Raw genomic sequence first — 22918 nt, 5'->3', positions numbered from 1 at the left:
CGTTTACACGACTCGATAATTGTGTGAATCTTCTCAAAGTCAATTAATGCTGTAGACTAGAACTGCTGAAAGTAAGTAGTGGCCGGGAGGGAAAGCACACAGTTTGCACAAGGTCTAGAATATTATTGTATTCTGTTCTATCATCTTTCGTGTTTGTATTTATTCCTTGCTTGTACTTCCCATACTGATTGAATTCCAAAAAAACACAGATCTGTGTCCTTGTGAAACATTTTTGCATGCATGGTTGGTATGTAAAAGTTTTTGGGAAGAGAGCAGAATAGGGGAAAGCTGTTAAATTAAATTTAGTGGTTTTTATGACAATTGTTTTTATGAGAATCACTTGCTGTGAGGAAACTGAATATTGAAAAAGCATGTGCAGTGTTTTAAAAAAGGTGCAGATACCACACGTGTAAGTTAAGACAGATTTAAGAAACTTTTTAGTTGATGAATTTATAGAAGTTATTTGATTTTCAGCCCCTTTATCATCAACCGACGGATACCGAGGTGTACATGACAAACAAGCGGCAGTATGCAGGATTCAAGAGAAGGCTGATGGAGAACTTCAAGAGACGTCAGGCCAGCAAGAATGAGAGAGACAACAGTCTGACCCAAACTTATTCCAAGCTGATGACTGAATGGTTAAAAAAAGTAGAGAAGGTAAACTTTAAAACGCCATTTTTGTATCTGAACTTACCGTAGAAATAGTGAAGCCTTTTACGTATATTGTAGCTCCCGGAATGTAATGATTAAACATCATCTTCCTGGAACCATGTTTTTAATATGGGTTTTCAGGGTTTTAATTTTCACGGTATATTTCATGCAAAAAGTGAAATTCATAAATTACCATGACTTGTTTAACCAGTATGAATAAAAAATTGTTATGTCAATGTAACAGATCCTGTACATTGATAATACTGCCCTTTCATTAGCACAAGTTATAAGGCAACATTGGATATGAAGCCTTAGGCGTTTGAAGTCTAACAGGTGTCCTGCAGCCAATAATTATATATTGCAGTCAGAGCTCTTAGTCTCCCAGTGTGAAATTTTGAGCACCATCTTTGCAACTTGTACCAGGAAGTGCTTGGTTAAGTCATCCCTTAAATCCTTGTTAAAAAAGGGGGAAAAAAGGTCACTGCTTGGACAGGTGTCATTCATGTGTATGCATTTCATGCAGGTCCAGAATTTGGATAAAATAAGGAGGGTCAAACATATGACTAGCCCCTTGAATTGTAAAAAGAAAAAGTTTAGAATTGCAACAAATCTCACCAGTCTGGTATGGGAAGTCACAATGAGGCATGAGAGCCAAAAGTGGTCCAAAAAGTATGCAGTTCAAATTTGGGGTTTCAAGGTAGAAAGGTGTTAAATATTTTTAGTTTTAAAGCAGTTATGAATCCTTCAAGTTTTCGAGGCCATAGTGACCTCTTGATAAAAGTCAAGAAAATGAAAGGGTAAATATTTCTTTTGAAGGTACTGTATTTGAAAATAAAATGGAAGGTAAAGAGTTGCTGAATTTTTCAACAGAACTGTTTTGAAAAGTTTGAAGGTATCTGGATTGTAGGTGTGTTTGAGTGTTATTCTGAATGGTATTTCAGTGCCAGGTATGCCATAGAATGTTATAGAATGTTGCTCTTAGGTTTGACCTCTCATTTGCACAGAAAGGATGAGATTGGTTTATCGAGTTTCCTGGTCAGTTTTGATTTTATTGTTGTTGAAAAAATAGTGAATATTCAGTAGACTTCAGCATTTACCTCATTTTTTTTTTTTTTTATTGGGAGGGTTGCTTTTGCCTATGGTTTAGGCAGAGGCACATTGTAAGTAGTATTTAAAGGGGTTTTTCTTATCTGTCTTTGTTTCCTTTCACTCCAGATGCAGCGCTTTCTGTGATAACATTGGTAGTTTTTGTTATGTTCCCTCATGGCTGCATAACTCCTGCTTTTTCCTTTATTAAAACTTGCCCTTCACTAAAAGACTAATCCTTCTGGCTAGCTTTTTGAATTAAGAATTTTGGTGTGCATTCTTCTTTAATTACTGTTTAGTGATGTAATTACAATAATGATAACACTAAAGAAAACTTAAGTGTTGGACCTAAGAAGTTTCTCCTGGGTGAGGTGGCTTATGTCCTCAGCATAAAGGCATTACAGTACATTCGTTAACAAAATGGATACTTTGATATTTTTGATAGGGTACTAAGGTAAAGTGACTGGAAGGGATTCTTTATTGACTAAAATCTGTAAACTTCAAAATGCCCGGTTGGTAAATAGAGTATTGTTCCTCACAATCATCAAGCTTTGGATAATAGATTCCCACATTATAAACCGATTGAAATGGAGATAGTTCTTTAAAAAAAACAAGGCATTAAGTGAATTCCCATTTTGTGTTGTATGCTTTTGAATAAATTTTTTTTTTTTTTTTTTTTTTTTTTCAAACAAGGCTCGCTTTATACTTTGACAATCATGGAGTCCAGTGATGCTTTGTCTATTGCTTCAGATTTTGTCAGATAAAGACAAGACATGAGCCTCAATTTGTGACGAGCATCGACTCAACATCTATTCAGCAATAATTTGCAGAGCGTTTACTTAGTCTTGAAATAGATGTGGTCTTCATGTCTTACTCCCTTTTCAGGTTGAGAACTCCAAGAAGCACAAGGAGAAGGTAGCCAAAAATAGAGAGCTGTTTGAGAAGGTTTTCCCGGAGCTGAGAAAGCAGCGAGAAGAGAAGGAAAGATTCTCTAGGGTTGGTGCAAGAGTCAAAAGTGATGCTGAAATGGATGAAATTTTAGATGGCTTGCAGGAGCAAGAGGTGAGACTAGATTAGAGTTCAGTTTTGAATTACATTTGCTTCGTTGTGTCTTTGATAGCAATTGATCTCTTGGTGCAGAAGTGTGAACTACAAGAAGTTAACAGCTTGTTTTTATGTGACCAGTATCTGAAATCAAGCTTCACAACTGGAGAACAGGGTAGCACAAGAAATAATTATGGGGAAACGGAAAGTACAGTATTGTCAAACTATTGATTATCCTGTAGATTAAAAGGACTTTACTTTCAGTGTAAACATTGAAAGTTTAGAAAATTGTGGTGTGAAAAAGACCTTGAAGTTGGAAATGTATCAGAAATATAGTGGTATACATTGCTGATTGTTTGTGGAAGGGGATGCTATATTTGGTAATCAATCTTTGAAAGCATTATTCATGCACAGTAGCTCCTGGTCTCTCAAAAGAGGAACTACTCTAAGTTGGAGTTATTTAAATTTCTTTTTGCAGTTTGTTTTATGTTGAATACTCTGACAAAGTTACTGGATGTTTCCCATGAACAGATGATAACTTGAGATGTAACAGGTTACAGTAGTATTTTAATTATTTGCCGAATTAGAGTAATTCATATTAATGGAAGGGTTTCCATTCATTCCCCATGTTTGGCAAGTGAATCGTCCTGTACCCAGCTGCATTAGGGACATTCTTACCTTTGCAAAGGAGCTATTTGTTTTAGTTCCATTTGTTTGTTTGTTTGCCAGCATGGTGACAAAAGTTTATCCGTAGATATTTTAAAAATTTTACCAAAGCTAGGCCTACAAAGGGCCAACCACTGAGAAGGATTCTGAAGAGATTAGTAATTGAAGGAGATAGTAATGTTATTTTTTGGTAGAAGGGACCTCATGGGGGTTGTTAGATTGCATAACCTGACGAGGATTTTCCATTTCTGAAGGATTTTCCAGCCAGTTTAATGGCAGTATGAATATCAAATGAATTGATCTGTGTAGTTGTAAGCATCCTCGATTTTAGGCCATCATGTGTCATAATACAAATTTGATTGCTTACAAGCCTCTTGCAGGAGTGGATTGAAGAGAGGAAGAAAGTAAAAAAAAAAAATAGTTTGTTATTTAGCAGTCTTAGGATTCCTTTCTTGTCTTCCTGCACTTACTCCAGCTTCAGTAGCATTCCACTATATAATTTGGACTGGGAAGGATGATAGTTTCATTATTTTATATGTATTTTTAAACATTTAAACCAGAAGTTGGATTAGAGTGGCCCAGCTTTCAGTCAGAAGTTGGATTAGAGTGGCCCAGCTCTCAGTCAGAAGTTGGATTAGAGTGGCCCAGCTCTCAGTCAGAAGTTGGATTAGAATGGCCCCCATATTCAGATCTCAGGCAGAAGTTGGATTAGAGTAGCCCAGATCTCAGTCAGAAGTTTGATTAGAGTGGCCCAGATCTTAGTCAGATGTTGGATTAGAGTGGCCCAGATCTCAGTCAGATGTTGGATTAGAGTGGCCCAGATCTCAGTCAGAAGTTGGATTAGAGCGGCCCCAGATCTCAGTCAGAAGTTGGATTAGAGTGTCCCAGATCTCATTCAGACTTCATCCCCTTGGTGCAGGGGTAAAGGCATGGTGCAGTGACTTTTAACAAGTTCATTAATACAGTGGTAACCATACTGCTGGTTTGTATGGGTTAAAAGCATTGTGCGTAATTGTTTAGTTAAAGATATGAAGATTTAAATGGTCTTCTGGGATGATTTTATGTGAATAAGAATTATTTATTAGATGTGGACAAAAGTAATCTGTTGTATATTGATGGAACATTTTATCATTTGTTTGTGTTATTTCCTTCAAGTAAACACATTTGGTATTTGTGGGTTTTAGGTGAACTAGATTTCACTGTGGCAGGAATTCTCATATAAGAGATATGTATAATTGAATTAACGTCCCTGGCTGACAGTTCTACTTAATATCAACTTACCATACATAACATCATCTCTTTAGTACAAGTTGTTGAAAAATTTAAGTATTACTGAATATGAAGTGTTTTCACAGATTTTTGTTGCTGAAGAAGTCATGAGAAAGAATTTTTTTATATTGCATAATTTCTACATATCTAAATGATGCAATTCTTTTAATTTATTGTACTTGTAGTATTGAGTAAATGATTGAAGCATTTATTAGTTTGTAATAACTATTTAATTCCCATATATCATAATTGGAGAACTGAATTCATTTTTAGTATAATATTGTCTAAGGAACCTTTTATTTTAGGGGTAATGTTTACAAAGTGCTGTATCTGGTATACTTCACACGAATGCAGTATAGAAAAATGTCACGAGTCAGAGCTTTTGTTTTGTTATGTCTCTCCTAAGGACTACACAGATCATAGGTTGTAACCATGAACAAAATAATGTCAGTTGTTGATAAAAACATTTAATACATTTCAGAATGAAGATAAGAAAATGCGCGCATATGCCGTCATCCCTCCTATCCTCTTGGAAGAGAGGAAAAGGAAACATCGTTATACAAATAGAAATGGTGTGATAGAGGACCCGATTACGGAATATAAAGATCACAAAAATATTAATATATGGACCGAACAAGAAAAAGAAATATTTCGGGAGAAGTATTTGCTTAATCCCAAAAATTTTGTTGTGATAGGTAGTTATTTAGAACGCAAATCTGTCAGTGACTGTATACAGTTTTATTACTCTACAAAAAAGAAAGAAAACTATAAGATGTTAGTGAAAAGACGTATCAGGCGAAGACAAAAGCCTAATAATCAACCCGTGGTGGAAGTGTTTGGTGAAAACTCGACCCGCGTTCTCACGAGAGGCAATCTAGCGGCAATAAAGAGCCAGCAACCCCCAGCAACCACGAGGCCTGGCAGTGCATCTGGTATTGTTGATAGTAATAGCATTGGTCCCTCGGCCAGCACACCTGCAACTTCACCAGGTCCCAACATGGGACTGGATCTCGCTACGTCTGGGGGACCTGCTACCAGTGAATCAAGTACGACGAGCAACACCTGTAACCAAGAAGTTCGAGAAAAGGACAAGGAAAATCTTTCTGCCAGGTGTGTGTCTTGGGAAGTGATTACTTTGTTCTGTTTTTATTTTGCCTGATAACTAAAATAGAGAACGTACTTGGGTATGTTTAGGTATTTCTATTGATGATATATTGTTAAAAGTACTGTAATGATTATGTGGTGAAAGGTGAGTATTGATAACCATCAGTGTTGTCGTTAATGAAGTTTGTTGAGAATTTAAGATTAAAAGCAATAATGTTTGCTGTCATTGTAAATTGGGGAAGAGTAAATTGAAGGAGAGCATGATATTTGAATGAAATTAATAACATTTGCTTTTACCTCCCAAAGTATTTCGAGGGATTTATAAGTTCAAGCTTACCTGTTGGTATGGTACTGTTAAAGCTGTTTTGAATTTAGACAGATCTTTTAAGAGAAGTGCATTGGTCCTAAAGGGATGTTTTGTCATGAATTAAGGTTGACCCTTAAGGTGTTTTACTTTAATAAGATAGAATACTCTACTGTGTCTTATAGAGCATAATTCCTTTAGAATTCAAGAACTAATAATTACTTGGGCAAGATATGTACCAAAGTAACATTTTGGTATTGTATTAGTTCTGTTTAAATATATTCTAATTGGAACTTTTTCTGGAAGGAAATCAGATACTGTGTTCAATATCTTTTCATCTCATGAACTAATTTAGAACTGTGCTTCACTTATTAAATTTTAACGGTGCTTGTATGAGTAATTTGAAGCTACCTTCCACTTGCGACTGTTTCTGTAAACATAGGCCTTGGTGGACAAAGATTATGAAAAAACTAAATGAAGTCTTCGTTGTGGAGAGTGGTTCTCTCTCTTCCTTCGTAATGCAGATAAATGTATATAGAAAGTTAACTGAGAATAAAAGTGTGATTAATATGAAAAGAAATACTGTATAACAGAAAAAATTAATGATGAGAACAGTAACCAAACTTTGTACCACCTGTTATTTCAAATTGTTAAATCTGTACATTTCTTTCGGTTGTTGATAAATGTAAATTTTTTTTAAATGACAGCAGTTAAAATAAGTAAACATAGTAGGAATATAATAATCAGAAATCAGCTTATAAAAGTCCCCAAGTGGACTGGCAGAAAAGTCTTTAGAGGATAGCTTGCCTGGCCACGTTTACAGTCAAAAGTCGCTTATTCCAATGCTCTCTTTTGATTGCCGACTTGAAATACGTGTCATTTCTAGTGTTTACATTTACGTCTGTATTCCACACCCAGCGAGAACAACAAAGCTGTGGAGAAGCCCAGCAGAAGAGAGCGTATACGTAATAAAGACGATGACAAGACCAAAGATGCACAAGATTCCAGCGACGAAGATAATGCTGCTGAGCATGGTGAGTACAATCAGAGGTGTTTTTCTTTTTCCATGGAAGTGGCATTGTGGTCCCTCAAATCTGGAGTATGTTTGTTGTCCAGCTTAAAAACCTGAAAACATGGATCACTCAACAAGGTTTTGATGCATTTGATGTTGGTTGAGGAAGAGGAGAATGGTACAAGCAAGTGCCCGTTGTTTTTGATAAAAAAATCTCATCAGTTTTTTTTATATTTATAAAACCAAAGTTTGAGATGTAGGAATTTCTTGTGGGAATACAGTTGTCGTTCTTAGGGAATTATTTATAAAACCAAAGTTTGAGATGTAGGAATTTCATGTGGGAATACAGTTGTCGTTCTTAGGGGATTCACTTGCTGTTTCTTATTGATACACTAGTCCACCGCAAATGGTATAGTATAGAGGCACTGTGTTAACAATGAAATGTCCTGTAAAGTATTGATGTGTGTGTGTTCCAGCGTTTCTTGTCCATTTTTTTTTTTTGACAGGTTTGGCCTGTTTTAGTCCATTTTGCAAGAACCAGTTAAGTTGTTCCTTGTTATTCGGATAGTTTGCTTCTTCTGAGCACATTAAGATTTTCCCTTCAGGCTGGTTTTGCTCTTTTTTTATAGTTTAGGTTTTCACCTGGACTCAGTGGTCCTTCTTTAAAATTAGGTTTTACCTCAGCTCATTGGTCAGTTATTTGTAATTTGTAATGATTTTATCTCTGGCTACATATGTATGTATTGTATTGATGCTTCAGTTTTAGAACTCAGTAGTGACTTTAGTTAATATGACTTGATATCAAAGAGTGAAGTTTGCTACTAAGCATCTTGTTGCAAAAGTTATCGATTTGTAAGGAAAATCACGTGCAATTTTAGGTACTGTATCTATGATTGTAACGTGCTGAAATATGTACTGTCTTAAAATTCATTAGAAGAGGCTGAGAAGAACAGAGTTTGGATTGCCTTTCTTTTATCAATAGACTATATGTTTCCCAAAGTTTGATGATGATAAATATATAACAAGAAACACAATTTTGACTGCTTCAGCAGCAAATAACCTTTGTCTTTTTAACCAAATTTGGTTTTGCTAAAATTAAGTGTCAGGTGCAGAAATTTGGAAATTTTTATTGGAGGACATATTTACATAGGCCAAAGCACAGCCTACATGTTAAGGAGTCGACTTAGACTATAGGGCACATGGGATTCGTAACTATCAGTGCAGTTATCACGTACGTGAACACTTAAGAGTAGTACACATATTGTTCTATGAGGGCGGTCTTTTTTTCCAAAATAATCCATGGCGTCATTTAACATCTTGACAAAGTTTGGAAAAATGATTGTCTAAAGTTGCTGAGTATTGAGAGGGAGTTTAGTTTGGTATGACTTGTGTTATTCATATTTTTCCACTTTTTTAAATTGTGGAAGTTGTCGTTGGAGTGGGTGTCTGTGAAGCTGGCAGACTCTTTGGCGTCGATTGTCTGGACGACTTTTCACTGACAGATGAGGTTTCCTCATCTTGGTGGCAGAGTCTGCGATGCTTGTGCACAAAGTAGTAACTTGGAAATTTTGATCCACACGTTTTGCAAGGGAAGTATTGAACGTTCAAGTCGAGGATCTTGAGGCCACCACTTGGTGCAGGAGAAAGGCTTTTACTACTGTACGGTGATGTGCTTCTTGATCTTCCATTTGGAATGCTGAATGTCGACCCTCCTCTGCTGCTCTCTCCCCAACAGTCTCTGCCGTCTTGTTCGTGGACCATGTCTGTGCTGCCAGGTGAAGGTGCGCTAGATCCTCTCAGCTTGTCAATTTCAACCGTGATGGGGTTTATGTGACGTCGCATGTGTTTCTAGAAAGAGTATGTGAATGGTGTTACATAGTGCTGCATTTTTGGACATCTTAGCAAAATTTCTGAATAGTTTGAGGGGTCAAAAATTGTCAAGTGGATAGACAACTGAAAGACAAATGTTAACATGAATCAATTACCTGGTAACAGTAGTGGCTCTTGAATGTATGATTGCAGTACACACAGTGATAGGTCCTGCCAGCATGGTTGTTTGGGGTTGGTGGAGAAGTAGTGCCCATGTTGCCTTTAGCCATCCCAGATGCTGCTAGACGCAGCGAGTTTGCCAGGCTACACTTGGCCAGTTCGTTTCCTCGTAGAGCGCCTGCTCTCGGTTGGGTGTTCTCAGACATAGCTCCCACTGCATCGTCACATGAATCTACCTCTTCCACGTTTATTTCTGTGTCAGTCTCAGAATCGTCGTGGCTTGCCAGGGGCTGAAAAAATTTAAGAGTTGTTAGTAAACATGATCCCTGTTCTTAGAACAAAACAGCTTGAGTATACTGTACTTTGAGAAACTGAAAGTTCTAAACATAACTTACATTTGCTTTGTAAGCTCTGTTGATCACTCTTTCAAAGAAGACAGGCCCATCACAAGTGGCAATATCGATGATCACTGCTCCTGCATGTACTCTCTCGCTGAGTGGCTCGTTATCATCCGCGCTGTACTTTGAAATTCTCCCCACGTTTTCAGCTTGTTTACGTGTGCTCTGATCATCTAGAGTACCATTGGAACTCTCATCTAGGTTTTCCTCTCTATTGCTATCTGTTGAGGGACAAAAATAATTATTTATAAATAGGTGTCTAACTTTTCCTTATTATCTCTTCAGTGTAATTTTAAAACAGGAAAGAAAACCATTTGTTAGTCTTTGGTTAAATCTGCAATTTACCAGAGTGAGATTCCTTTGACCACCTAGAATAAGTCGAGCATATCGCAAGGAAACTGGAAAAACCTTTTGAAAAACATTTTCCAGTATGCAAATGAAAGAATCCTGACCATTTCAGATTATTGGGGTGTAGTGTCATGCTGCAGAAGTGTACTTTAATCTTACCTTGTGGGGGGTTGATTTGTAGGTGTGTGGGGCATGGCCTCGTAGGAGTAGGTCGAATGATCGTTACTGGCAAAGAGGAGGATGATGCCGAAGTGGCCTGTTGGTGAGGTGGCACAAGTCTCGCTAATCCTCGCCACATGCTGAGTGCTGGAGGCACTTCAGGGATGTCGAGGGAGGTCGCTGACGTTGCAATAGCTGCCGTGGAGGCCGTGGTGGTGGTTAGCAAAGCTTGGCACAAGGACACGACCGGTGGCATTTGGAGCAGGTGCCCAGCGACGAGGACCTGGAGGAAAATGTGGATTTAGGTTGATGCTTGTCGTTTCTTTCATCTAGGCTGATGTCCTTGGGATATTTTACGAGTTACTTTCAGATTTCAGAAAGAATTTTGGTGACTTTCGAGATGTCAGATTTGTCAGCTGCATCAGACGTTTGCCACCAAAACAACAGTACGTGTGAAGTACTTTCACTAGCAGATGTTAAGTGTCAGAGTGGTTCTTGGTCTCCTATTATGTAGTTCTCTCTCTCTCTCTCTCTCTCTCTCTCTCTCTCTCTCTCTCTCTCTCTCTCTCTCTCTCTCCACAATCCTTAAATAGTTACTGTATAACACATTTCCATAGTCACGATAAGGATATTTTTGATGCTCGATTTATGGGGTTTAATTGCTCGTTCCAACCTGTTAAGTTCTGGAGCCAGTCGTTACCCCCCTTCTTAAAAAAAAAAAGTCTCGATAGCTTGGAGGAAGAATCTCGAGTTCTCGAATAATAAGTTAACTTGGTGACAAACGTTTGTTAGCTTTTGCTTAAGGATAAACATACATACACACTGCATGCAATGCAACATAAGCTTGCCAAGAAATGTAAAGTAGCCATAATTATGCCATATATGGAGTAAAAATGGTTGTATTCGGGAGTTGGGAATTGATAATTTTCCAATTAAAAATATCTAGGATATTGCAAAAGAATGTTGAAAAACTAAGTATTGTAGAAGTTAAGAAGTACTCTGCGGAAGCCGTATAGTAAAAAAATAAAACCAGTAATGAGATTTCAAATGTTGAATACGCAGTTTGGTGAAAAAAAAAAGGTTACAAGAAATTTATGTAAATGCGTCATTATATTGTCAAGAGGAAAACCAGATACTAGATGTTGATTTTTTGAGAACAAAATATATATAGTATCGAACATCCTCAATAAAAACTAATACGAGACTTTGAGACATTAATAGTAAAAATTTGGCTTCTCAAATCAAGGGTAGTATTTAAAAGGTGTTAGCATCACTGAATCCCATTTTGAGAAAAAATATTGTGAAACTATAAAATTATTATTATTATTATTATTATTATTATTATTATTATTATTATTATTATTATTATTATTCAGAAGATGAAATCCATTCATATGGAACAAGCCCACCACAGGGGCCATTGGCTTGAAATTCAAGCTTCCAAAGAATATTATGGTGTTCATGAGGAAGAAGTAAGAGGAAGTAAGGGAAATGGAGAAAAAAGAGAGATCTTGCTCGTTAAAAAAGGAAAAATTAAATTAACAGATAAAAATGTATTAAAATGCAAGGAGATAGTATCAGGGCAGTTATAAAGTGTACAGTATCGAAGTCTGTCACTAGTCACGACTACCGGACCTCGTAGAGAGTAGCGGGCGTGAGGGGCAGCCTTCCCGTGTACATGTAGGCGAGCACGGCAGCGAATCCCGCCGGGGGCACGTGCGGGAGGAGGACCCTCGTGTCCCCGTCGCACGTACCCGCCACGCACGCCCTCAGGTAGGCGCTGTGCGAGGCCAGGACCGAGCCGTGGGCGCGGAAGAGCCTCCCGCCCGCCAGGACCCAGGCGTCGTAATCCTCGCCCTCCTGCAGGATGGGGCACAAGGGCGGCGGGGGGCGGCCGCCCCCGGACGTCACTGGGGAAGGCGCGGCCGGGGTCGTAGACGGACTGCTGGTGGGCGGCGGTTTGTCGCCACTCATTTTGAGGGTTTGGTGTCGTCCGCGTTGCTTCACACACAACTTTTTTATTTTTTTTATTTTACTCCTTTGATCGAGAGTTTAAAACAATCACATGAAGGACCAAACTGTTTTTTTTTTTAATTCTTAATACGTTAAAAGATGCTCGAGTCCCGTACGTGTATCAAACGCAAGAGAGATTTTATTTCGGAAACAATCTTGAACGAAGAGAAAACATTATGGTTCTCAATAATGCCCTTTGATTGTCACTGGCCAAATACAATTAAATGTAGTTGCGTAGCTTATATAACCTTCTTCTTATACGAGATGTAATAATACATATTCAGTCAAGAGAAGAAGTAATCGGCACTTGCGTAGTTCCCAGATGGATCATAGTTCCGTCACTGGCGACGAGAGACGAACTCGTACGTTTTCGTGGGCTAATCCGAGAGGCGACTGAGTGGCACGTTTGGACGAGGCGTGTACATAAGGCTGGCCCGACCCGCCCCGTGATTGGGCGGCTGTGGTTTCTCTTGGCCAATCGCGGCAAAGCAAATAAGAGCAGTGCGGTTTGCGTTAATGTATGTGAAATGTTTGACTGCTTTCCCCCCCCCCTTTTTTTTTCTTTAATTTTTTCTTTCGTTTTTTTTTAATCCATGGAAGCTTTGGTCATCTTTTGGGAATTATATCTTGTCAAATGTTTTCCTGCGGGTTCGCTGCTGCTAGCTAGCTTTTATTTTCTCTCTCTCTCTCTCTCTCTCTCTCTCTCTCTCTCTCTCTTCTCTCTCTCTCTCTCTCATAGTACCTTATACAGTTTGAGCTCACTAAGTCTGTGTTTTGTATTTGGTAAACATATATATATATATATATATATATATATATATATATATATATATATATATATATATATATATATATATATATATAGAGAGAGAGAGAGAGAGAGAGAGAGAGAGAGAGAGAGAGAGAGAGAGAGAGAGAGAGAGAGAGAGAGAGAGAGAGCACTGTTGAATCTCCAGTATTTCTCTGCACAATTTTCATATTTCGTAAAAATTATTTTTCTTTATTTTTCTTGGCAAGCAAAGCTTGTAAGAAAACAATTTAAGATATGTATATATAGAATAATTTATTTTAACTATTGTTTCATTATTACCAGTCGTTCCTATTGTTCTTAAGAGCGATAAGTTTTTTATCCCAATCATCGAAAGGATTTCTTAGTGAGATTTCACCAGACGAAAGATTTGTAAAAACTGTCGTTTCACGTTTAAGCGTTTTCATTGTCAGTTGTCGCCGCTCTCTCTCAAACACTCGTACGCAGCAGCAGCGACAGCATGCTCTCTCGCGCGCACTCCCTCACTCACTCCCTCCCTTTCTCCCTCCCCCTTCCTCCTTCTTCTTCTTCTTCTTCTTCTTCTTCTTCTTCTTCTTCTTCTTCTTCTTCTTCTGTACACCAAAAACATGTTGACACACTTCAAATTGTATTTTCTTTTGGCAACTTAAACTAACAGGTTCGAGAAAAGCGTTCCATTACCGAATTAAGCGTCTGTGGCCGCGGGCCTCTCCGAGGGGAGGAGGAGGAGGAGGAGAAGGAGGAGGAGGAGGAAACAGGGGGTGAGGGAAAAGAGAGAGAGAGAGAGAGCGAGAGAGAGAGAGAAAGTGCCTGTGAGGGAAGGGAAGGGGAAGTGGTAAGAGGAGAGAGAGAGAGAGAGAGAGAGAGAGAGAGAGAGAGAGAGAGAGAGAGCGAGGGAGAATACCACGGGATTCTGCTGCTTTGCTCCCTGGAGGAAGTGGGTGGTGTGGGGGAAGGGTTGGGCGGTTGGGGGGAGGAGATTTGTGTGTCGGGGGTGGGGGTGGAAGAGGGGAAGTGCCCGAGAGTCCGTTTACACATGTGAACATTGCTCATAGGCGACCAACTCGGTATTTTGAATGAATAAACACAATATTGCTAATGGTGTTTACCCTTGCGGCCTCCCGACGACTGCCTCCCGCCCCTCCCCTCTTTCTCTCTCGCTCTCTCCCTCCCTCCCTCACCCCTCCCCTCTCCCTTTCTTTCCTTCCTCCCCTCCCTCCCTCCCCGTCACTTCATTTCTTGCCCAAAACCGCCAAATGGGAACGCGATTTCGCCACCGCTCTCGTCGGCATCATCGGACAGGTGTCATCCATCGATCGTCCCTTTCTGAGTAGGGCCCGTGATTGACCGCTCCCCTGGGGGATTTGGGGGGGGGGCGATGCCCCTAGGAGTCTAGAGGCTCTAGCGTATAAGAATCCTCTTCTTCCTTCTCTTCGTTTTACTCCTGTTGCTCGTCATCTCTGACATTGAGACCTCTTGTCTTCTAAAGTTAAATGAAACTAAAATGTCCATGGATGATTGAGCAGTTTTCATTAACAGCTTTATAAGGTATGAAAATGGATGGAGATTATAACATTACAAATCCATGATACCCAAGTGTCTGTACTGCGCATTACTGCTCGTGGTGTGCGTTCAACGCGATCATCTCCGCCGAATCTGATGTCCGTTATAGTCCCTCTTGCAAACCATCGGCCGTCCATCTGAGGTCTTATACTCGCATTCTCAGGCAGAATCCACCGAGACTGCAGCCAGTGGTCGTGTATTTTCCAAGCGCCCTTTTTGCGTGGAATCACCTCCTTCAGTATCAAGAGGAGGTTTTCTTACGACTATATGAATGAGGTTTTTCGTATTTTTACTCTTGGGGGTCTAGTGATTTCTGTTTTCAAAGTACCTTGAATTATCTTTCCGTTTTGATTTCTTCTTTCGGTTTTCCGCTCATTCCCTGCCTCTTCATCATCATATTTCTCTCTCTCTGTCTCTCTCTCACACACACACACACACACACACACACACACACACACACACACACACACACACACACACACACACACACACTTTTTTAAACGTCACACGCTTCCCTGTGATCGCTGGCCAAAAAATAAAAAAAAATTCTCTTCCATTCTCTCTCCATGACCAAACCACCACCTAATTATTCTTGTCAAACCAGTGCTGACCCCCCCATTTTTTTTTTTTTTTTTACCTCTTAAATCCTCCTTACGCTAGCCTTAGTCAATATGTGAATCGTCTCAGTAGCTTCCATATTTTTTTTCATTAACATTCAACTTTCATATTTCGTTTTGAATTAAGTTGACTCGATACAATCCCGGCATTCTTACGTTCTAGTTATTTGGCTTCCTAGGAACACTGCGGATAGGTACTACTACAAAATATTTGGAAAAAATAAGGAGAGAGAGAGAGAGAGAGAGAGAGAGAGAGAGAGAGAGAGAGAGAGAGAGAGAGAGAGAGAGAGAGAGAGAGAGAGAGAGAGAGATTCCTAATCCTTCCCCACACAAATATAAACACAAGCTTTAAATAAGCCCTTCGCATGTGGGGCGAATATACCACGACGACGGAACGGGATGAGAGAGAGAGAGAGAGAGAGAGAGCGGTAACCGCGGCTATGAGATTCAGCTCCCGCTGCCTACAGAGCCTTAGGGGGCCAACAAAAGGCTTGCCTAATTAATTTATAATGATGCAATCTTTTAATTAACGAGGCGGGGCACAGAGGCTAAAGGCTCATTGACTATGCTCGACGAACAAATAAACTCGACTGCCTTGTAGGTGCCTCGCCTTCACTGAACTCTGCTCTCTCTCTCTCTCTCTCTCTCTCTCTCTCTCTCGTTCCGTCGTGGTATATACTTGAAATGTCTTCAGGTTTAGATGATGAAGTTATAGAAATACGAGAGTTTAATTTAATTCATCAAAAAGGTTCTCTCTCTTTTTCTCTCGCTCGAATTAGGATGAAATGTCATTTCCCAGACTGCAGATCTAGAGCCGTTGTAGCGGAGTCTTTGGAAGAGGAGTCATTGTCCTAGGGGATTCATTGTATCAGAATCATTGCTCTGGCGAGTCATTGGAACAAGATTCATTGGTCTAAAGGATTCATTGGATCAGTCATTGTTTTTGGAGAGTCACTGGAGCATGATTCATTGGAACTAGAGTCATTGGATCAGAGTCATTGTTTTGGGGAGTCATTAGATCAGTATCATTGTTCTGGGAGAGTCCTTGAGCAGGATTCTTTAGATCAGAGTCATTGGAGTGTCTTGGCCGAATTGTCGGGTTTTATCAGGTTAATTATTCTTTCGGGTGAGGATGAAATTAAATTCTCTTTCTAAGACTGCAGAAAATAAGCTGAAACAGACCACTGGGACACTGCTTCTGTATCTCGACGTGGGATACTTATACGTCTGTGAGAATACTTCGAACAAATAATTATTAAAAGGCTCAAGAGAATCCTCGTCAATCCTAGGAAATCGTCACCCTCTCTGAATAATCTGGCTGGCGACAGAGGAGCCCGGTATCCTAACCTGGTATCCGGCCGGTTGGTTTCCATCCATCCTTGGGGTTAATTTTCACTTATGCGTGAGGTTAATTTCCATCCATCTGTGGGGTTAATTTTCATCTATGCGTGAGGTTAATTTCCATCCATCCTTGGGTTTAATTTTCATCTGTGCATGAGGTTAATTTCCATCCATCCTTGGGGTTAATTTTCATCCATCCATGGGGTAAATTTTTATCCATCTGTGGGGTTAATTTTCATCTATGCATGAGGTTAATTTCCATCCATCCTTGGGGTTAATTTTCGTCTGTGCGTGAGGTTAATTTCCATCCATCCTTGGGGTTAATTTTCACCTATGCATGTGGTTAATTTCCATCCATCATTGAGGTTAATTTTCATCTATGCATGAGGTTAATTTCCATTCATCCATGGGGTAAATTTCCATCCATCCATAGGGTGAATTTTCATCCATCTGTGGGGTTAATTTTCATCCATCCATGGTGTTCATTTTCATCCATGCGTGGGCTAATTTTCATGTATGCGTGGGGTTAATTTCCATCCATCCGCGGGGATAATTTTCATCCATGCGTAGGGTTAATTTTCATCCCACAAACTGCAAATCTGTGAGGACCTGACCCAGTGGAAAGTTCAAATAAGGGTCGCTCAGTCCTGTTGAACGTTTTCTGCGCCGTGGGGCAAATTCAATACATCTGGCGGAATAGTTGTGGCTGAAGAATAGTTTCATTAAGCGATATCTGGCATTGATTAAAAGCTCGAACGGTTAGCGCCGTCTCAGATTCCACGAAATAAGGCATTGCGTAGAATTATTATTATTATTGCTAATAGATTCACAATTTCGTGAAAAACAATATGTAATAAAAATCCACAATTATATAGTAAATATATTACTATGTAAAATAAAGTCTTTGGTTTATTGTACATATAGTAATATATTTACTATATTATTATTATTATTATTATTATTATTATTATTATTATTATTATTATTTAGAAAAATCTCATAACCGCACGAGTCACTAAAAATGGCGAAGAAATCCACAATGATGCCAGTCAGTGGCCCCTTTGGTGGGATTGTTCCATATGAATGGGTGCCATCTTTTGAATAATAATAATAATAATCAGTTCTGGAAATATCGGGTGAACCCCATTAGAAGCCTTGAAGCTTATGTTAAACCCATTTAGCAATTCCGTGTGTAAAAAAAAAAAACCCAAGTTATAGCTAAAGACGAAAGTTGTAACTGAATTCACAGGCCTCTGAAGTTTCGAAGGGGTTTCCAGAGAAGTCTTACTGTACCTCCGTTCATACTCTCTTTCTTCCAGCTGACTTTCCACCCTCTCTAACAGTTGTTTCATATTGCAACTGCGAGATTTTCTTCCTGTTATGCCTTTCAAACCTTCTTTACTGTCAATTTCCCTTTCAGCGCTGAGTGACCTCATAGGCCCCAGCGCTTGGCACTTGGCTTAAATTCCATATCCTGTTCAAGAGGAGTCGATAATCGACACAAGAGCATCCACAGAAGGAGTATCACTCATCCTGAAAACATCTTGATTTGGGATTTCTGTACGTCGATTTGTACCAAATTTTAGTCACTGGGCTGTGATTTTTAACTGGAAAAACTTTTGAAAAACTGGACGACAGCCCCGTTGGGAGGTAGTGCCGCCAGTGTACCTCATGCGGTGCACTGCAGGCATTATTTAAGGTTCCTCGCAGCGTCCCTTCGGCCCCTAGCTGCAACCCTTTTCATTCCTTTTACGGTACCTCCGTTCACATTCTCTTTCTTCCATCTTACTTTCCACCCTCTCCCAGCGGTCTTTAATAGTGCAGCTGCGAGGTTTTCCTCCTGTTACACCTTTCAGACCTTCATGCTGTCAGTTTCAGTTTTAGCGCTGGATAATATCATAGGTCCTAGCGTTTGAACTTTGGCTTAAATTCTACATTCTGTTGTATTCTATTCTGGACGACAGTGTCGTTGTGTGGTAGACTTCGGCAGAGTGATAATTATGTGACGAGTTGTAGATTCAGCCTTAAAAGGAGCGAAATAGGTACATGTTCATTAACAGTTATCTGTAAATAATCAGGTCTCGCTGTCGTAGATTTTAATACAGAATTCTTCGTAGGTATGAAGGGCGAATTGAAGGCAGCTACTACTCTAATTTTTTGAGGTCCGTTAAATTACCAATGTAGCAAGAATGGACGTTTTTGGAACTGTCAAAGTGACGACGCCAAAGAAAGCGGTTATTGACGAAATGTTTATGTATATACTGTACAATATATATATTATTATATTCTTATGACGGGAATTCTTTAGTCTTCTTATTTAAGTTAGCTAACCGAGAGTTAAAGATGGGCAAGTTATTATTATTATTTTTTTTTTCTCAGTCATCCTATTCGACTGGGTGGTATTTATAGTGTGGGGTTCCGATTTGCATCCTGCCTCCTTAGGAGTCCATCACTTTTCTTAGTGTGTGCTGTTTCTAGTAGCACACTCTTCTGCATGATTCCTGGAGCTACTTCGACGTCTAGTTTTTCCAGGTTCCTTCAAGATGAACCCTATTCAAATGGTACAAGCCCACCACAGGGGCCATTGACTTAAAATTCAAGCTTCCAGAGAATATTATGGTGTTCATTAGAAAGGAGTAACGGAAGGTAATGGGAAATATAGAAAGAAGAGATCACTTATCAAACTTACATAAATTATTTCTGACTGATAATATGTGTACGTTTACACATCCATTCAAGTAATGAACTTGTCTACAGATGTATACATGGCAAGTGTATTGTATGTGTATAACATGTATGCAAGCGGAAGGTCGAAGTTCGTGTTTGTTTTTGTTTTTTTTTTTTTTCAGTTTTATGAATGAAGTTTTTCGCGTTTCCTTTTGGTCTAGTGATTTATATTGTAAAATACCTGGAATCATCTTTCCGTGTTGAATTCCGTCTTCGTTTCCCCGCTCATTCTCAGTTCTCGTTTCTTTCACTTCGCTTCCCTGCCTCTTCATCATCTTTTCTTTCTCTTCTTTCCTTAATCTAAGCTCCCCCTCTTTCCCATCCACCCCCTCCCCCCCCTCCCTCACCTACCTCCCACCATGTACATTTATGTTGAGCACAGAGCTTTTGATATCGTTTGGGCACTTGAACCGAGGTCGGCGTCTCTCTCTCTCTCTCTCTCTCTCTCTCTCTCTCTCTCTCTCTCTCTCTCTCTCTCTCTCTCTCTCTCTCCTTGCTTCCTTCCTTCCCAGGACGTGGGTTAATTAAGTAATATAGAGCCGGGTCTTTAATGAATCGCAAATATTGGCTAATTTCTGTTGCCTGCTCTCTCTTGAACTTGTAGTGTTTAACAGCTTTAATTAAGCAATTACCTCCTAATTAATTGGCGGTTGAAGGGCCTTAATTATTCAGGTGAGTTTACCTTGGCGTTGAGTGTTATACTCTCGCTCGCTGCTCGGCGGCGCTCTATCTCTCTCTCTCTCTCTCTCTCTCTCTCTCTCTCTCTCTCCGGCCCTGCAAGGGAGAGAGAGAGAGAGAGAGAGAGAGAGAGTATATCCGTGGTAGGAAAAATAGCTGGGATCCGATGCTAGTCGGGTGTATGTTCGTTTGTGTGTTTGGGCTTCCTGTTATATCGAGTTTCACCATCTTTTACAGTGAAGTTCACCATCTTTTACAGTGAAGTTCACCATCTTTTACAGTGAAGTTCACCATCTTTTACAGTGAAGTTCACCATCTTTTACAGTGAAGTTCACCATCTTTTACAGTGAAGATTACTGCTACTATTTTTTTTTTTTTTTTTTTATCGTCAGATTAGAGCGACCTCAGATTCTGACTTCATACTCGCCTCGTTGGCAGTAGGGCCTCATTGTCGCCCGTTATTCCAAAGGGGGGCGGGGTTGTTGGGGGGAGGGGGCGGTTACCCTCACACTCATCCCTTCTCTTTTATCCGGGTTTGGGGTTGGGTTGAATTTACATTCATTCGTGAAAGGAGTTATTTGATTTTATGATATTTTTTACATTATGTGTTGGTCAAGTTTAACCTAGGTTGTAGATAATTCAGCTTCCACCTTCAGTAGGTATAGTTAACACATTATTTAGTTTTTTATTATGATTTTGTTGATTCCGTTAGATAAGATGGCTTAATTTTGGAGTCACACAAACATATATGTATGTATGTATGTATATATTATATGTAATGTGTGTGTGTGGGTGTGTAATAGTCACGTCTGTCATCACAAATTTCTTTTCGTCAAACGTAAAGACTGATACCTCTTTATTTATTTTTTCAACACACAAAATTTTTCGGGTCTTAACCAAACCTAAGCCCAACGAACTTCTTTATTTCTGATATATATATTTTCTGCAAGACCATTGTCCTCCCTGTCATGGCTCGCGGCTTCACATGCAATTACAAAAAGTATGATTGCTGCCTCGATCCCACTCCCTCGACTCTCGAGCATCATTTCTCTCTCTCTCTCTCTCTCTCTCTCTCTCTCTCTCTCTCTCTCTCTCTCTCTCTTGCACCTGCACCTGCACCCTCTCTCTTGATGCAATTCTGCTTCTTCCAAACACTTGATAATTTTCTTATTATTACTTAGTTTTTCTTTTCAATAATGGTGACTGGAAGAGGATAAAGAGGCTTTATATTCGTAGCCTTTTATTTTTGTAAGATATTAAAAGACAGGTGTTATCGACAGGTAGATCGGTTGCGTTCCATACAACCATCGACGCAGGTGTAGATATGCACACGACCAGACCCCTGTCTAGAATGACCCTGCAGTTTGAACATTTTTCTTTCTGACAAATTTTTCTTTCTGACAAGTTTCTCATTGACAGCTTCCAAGCCAGGTGTGCGGTTTGAACTCTTGCAGACGTTGTTCCTTTTACTGTGCCTTCGTTCATGTTCTCTCTCTTCCATCTTCCTGTCCACCCTCTCCTAACAGTTGATTCACAGTGCAGCTGCGATATTTTCCTCCTGTTTCACCTTTCAAACATTTTTTACTCTCAATTTCTGTTTTAGCGCTGAATGACCTCAATGGTCCCAGAGCTTGGTCTTTGTCCTAAAGCCTGTATTCTGTTCTATTCTTGCAGACTTTTGCATCCCAAGTGTCAGAGAAATTAAGTTGCGCCTTGTAAAGCCAAAAAAAAGTGCTGTTAGTGATTGTGTATGAAACAAGTACCATTTTAGTATACTGAGAAGGAAGAAAGTTGACGTAGGAGTGAACGTGTGGATTCTGTACTGATGAAAAGGTTCGAAAATGTTGAGGGAAAATCGCTGACGTAGATGAGGTGGTGGGTCATTCACAGTTCGGGAGAGGTTTGCGGTCTGGACCTGTAGGGAGAATGTGAAGGGTGTATGGGATTAATGTTAAAACAAGGCCTTTTTATTATTCGTCCTTTGCCACCTACACAAGAAAGTTCTAATCTTTTGGTAATACTCTCTCTCTCTCTCTCTCTCTCTCTCTCTCTCTCTCTCTCTCTCTCTCTCTCTCTCTCTCTCTCTCTGCATTGTCAGTCATTTAACATCTGACAGCATTTTCTTAAAACGGCAAATAGTCTCTGTACGGTGTGGAACCTCCGTTATCTAATTCCTTTGTACGAGACGCGATTGAAACGGGTTAGGGACCAGCCATATCAACTTTCGATGAGGATTTTACATGGGCTGAGAAAATCGTCAGACGGTTTGTTTTTAAAAAGCTAGACTACGTTCGTTTCTTGCTTGCCAAAATACAGGAAAGTTGATTGAGGTGCCGTTATTTGTTACATGTTTTCTTAACAATTGCGTGCTCCTTGAGTAAGTGAGCATAGGGCATGATATTGTATTTTTAGACACGGTCTCTCTCTCTCTCTCTCTCTCTCTCTCTCTCTCTCTCTCTCTCTCTCTCTCTCTCTCTCTCTCTCTCTCTCTCTCTCTCTACAGAAAGGTTTTAAACACGGCATTTTTCTCACGGCGTTATATTTCTCTCTCTCTCTACAGAAAGGTTTTAAACACGGCAGTTTCTCTCTCTCTCTCTCTCGATAAAGAAATATTTATGACTGCAGTTGAGCTAAAGATATTTTATTTCTATGACTGCTCTCTCTCTCTCTCTCTCTCTCTCTCTCTCTCTCTCTCTCTCTCTCTCTCTGAGAAGCGAGAGATAGAGAAATGTTTTTAAACACTGCAGTGTAGCTTTCGATATTATTTTTACTCTCTCTCTCTCTCTCTCTCTCTCTCTCTCTCTCTCTCTCTCTCTCTCTCTCTCTCTCTCTCTCCCTAAAACACGGGTCGGCCGGTAGAAACCTGAGAGAGAGAGAGAGGTCGTATTAACTATTCATGTCATCAATCAGATTAATTGGAATCTCCTTCTCCTCCCTTTTCCTTCGCCCGAGCAGCTTCCGAAGCCGATCTGTATTGCTGTGTTCCCCGCGAGTTGCAGTCTGTTCGGAAGCCGGTGATTTGATGATGTGTAGCCGGGGAAAATAAAACGCGCCCACTCTTACATCTGCGCTCGCCGATATATTAGTTTTGGCTCCCTCTCCCTCCTCCCCCCTCCCCCCTTTTTTTTCTATAACGTGTTTGCCGGAGAAAGCGAGCGAGTT

General features: G+C 39.8%; 2 protein-coding genes across 3 annotated transcripts in view; one reads left to right on the top strand and one right to left on the bottom strand.

Moving 5' to 3' along the window:
- Positions 1-22918, top strand: part of LOC136833249 (uncharacterized) — a 105083-nt gene that overhangs the window by 67015 nt on the left and 15150 nt on the right. For both annotated transcript variants that reach the window (XM_067095140.1, XM_067095139.1), the window contains 4 exons: positions 475-657; positions 2623-2799; positions 5198-5826; positions 7043-7158. In XM_067095140.1, coding sequence (XP_066951241.1) covers positions 475-657; positions 2623-2799; positions 5198-5826; positions 7043-7158 — 1105 coding nt within the window. The remainder of the gene's footprint in view (positions 1-474; positions 658-2622; positions 2800-5197; positions 5827-7042; positions 7159-22918) is intronic.
- Positions 8248-12442, bottom strand: LOC136833250 (zinc finger and BTB domain-containing protein 44-like). The gene is made up of 5 exons (XM_067095141.1): positions 11666-12442; positions 10031-10313; positions 9521-9744; positions 9122-9415; positions 8248-8984 (listed from the first exon to the last, which is right to left on the bottom strand). Exons 1-5 carry the CDS (start codon positions 12002-12004, stop codon positions 8550-8552), a joined length of 1575 nt encoding a protein of 524 aa, XP_066951242.1. The 5' UTR covers positions 12005-12442; the 3' UTR covers positions 8248-8549.

This window comes from Macrobrachium rosenbergii, chromosome 51 (assembly GCF_040412425.1).
Source record: "Macrobrachium rosenbergii isolate ZJJX-2024 chromosome 51, ASM4041242v1, whole genome shotgun sequence".
NCBI lineage: Eukaryota > Metazoa > Arthropoda > Malacostraca > Decapoda > Palaemonidae > Macrobrachium > Macrobrachium rosenbergii.
The sequence above is the reverse complement of the archived record's forward strand: the minus strand, read 5'-3'. Positions and strand labels throughout refer to the sequence as shown.

Excerpts from the sequence above, each read along its gene's own strand:
- LOC136833250 (XM_067095141.1), bottom strand. The coding sequence starts at position 12,004 with ATGAGTGGCGACAAACCGCCGCCCACCAGCAGTCCGTCTACGACCCCG. Across the intron at positions 9,416-9,520 it reads ACAGAGCTTACAAAGCAAAT|CCCCTGGCAAGCCACGACGA; the intron begins GTAAGTTATGTT and ends AAATTTTTTCAG. Across the intron at positions 8,985-9,121 it reads AGAGCCACTACTGTTACCAG|AAACACATGCGACGTCACAT; the intron begins GTAATTGATTCA and ends TACTCTTTCTAG.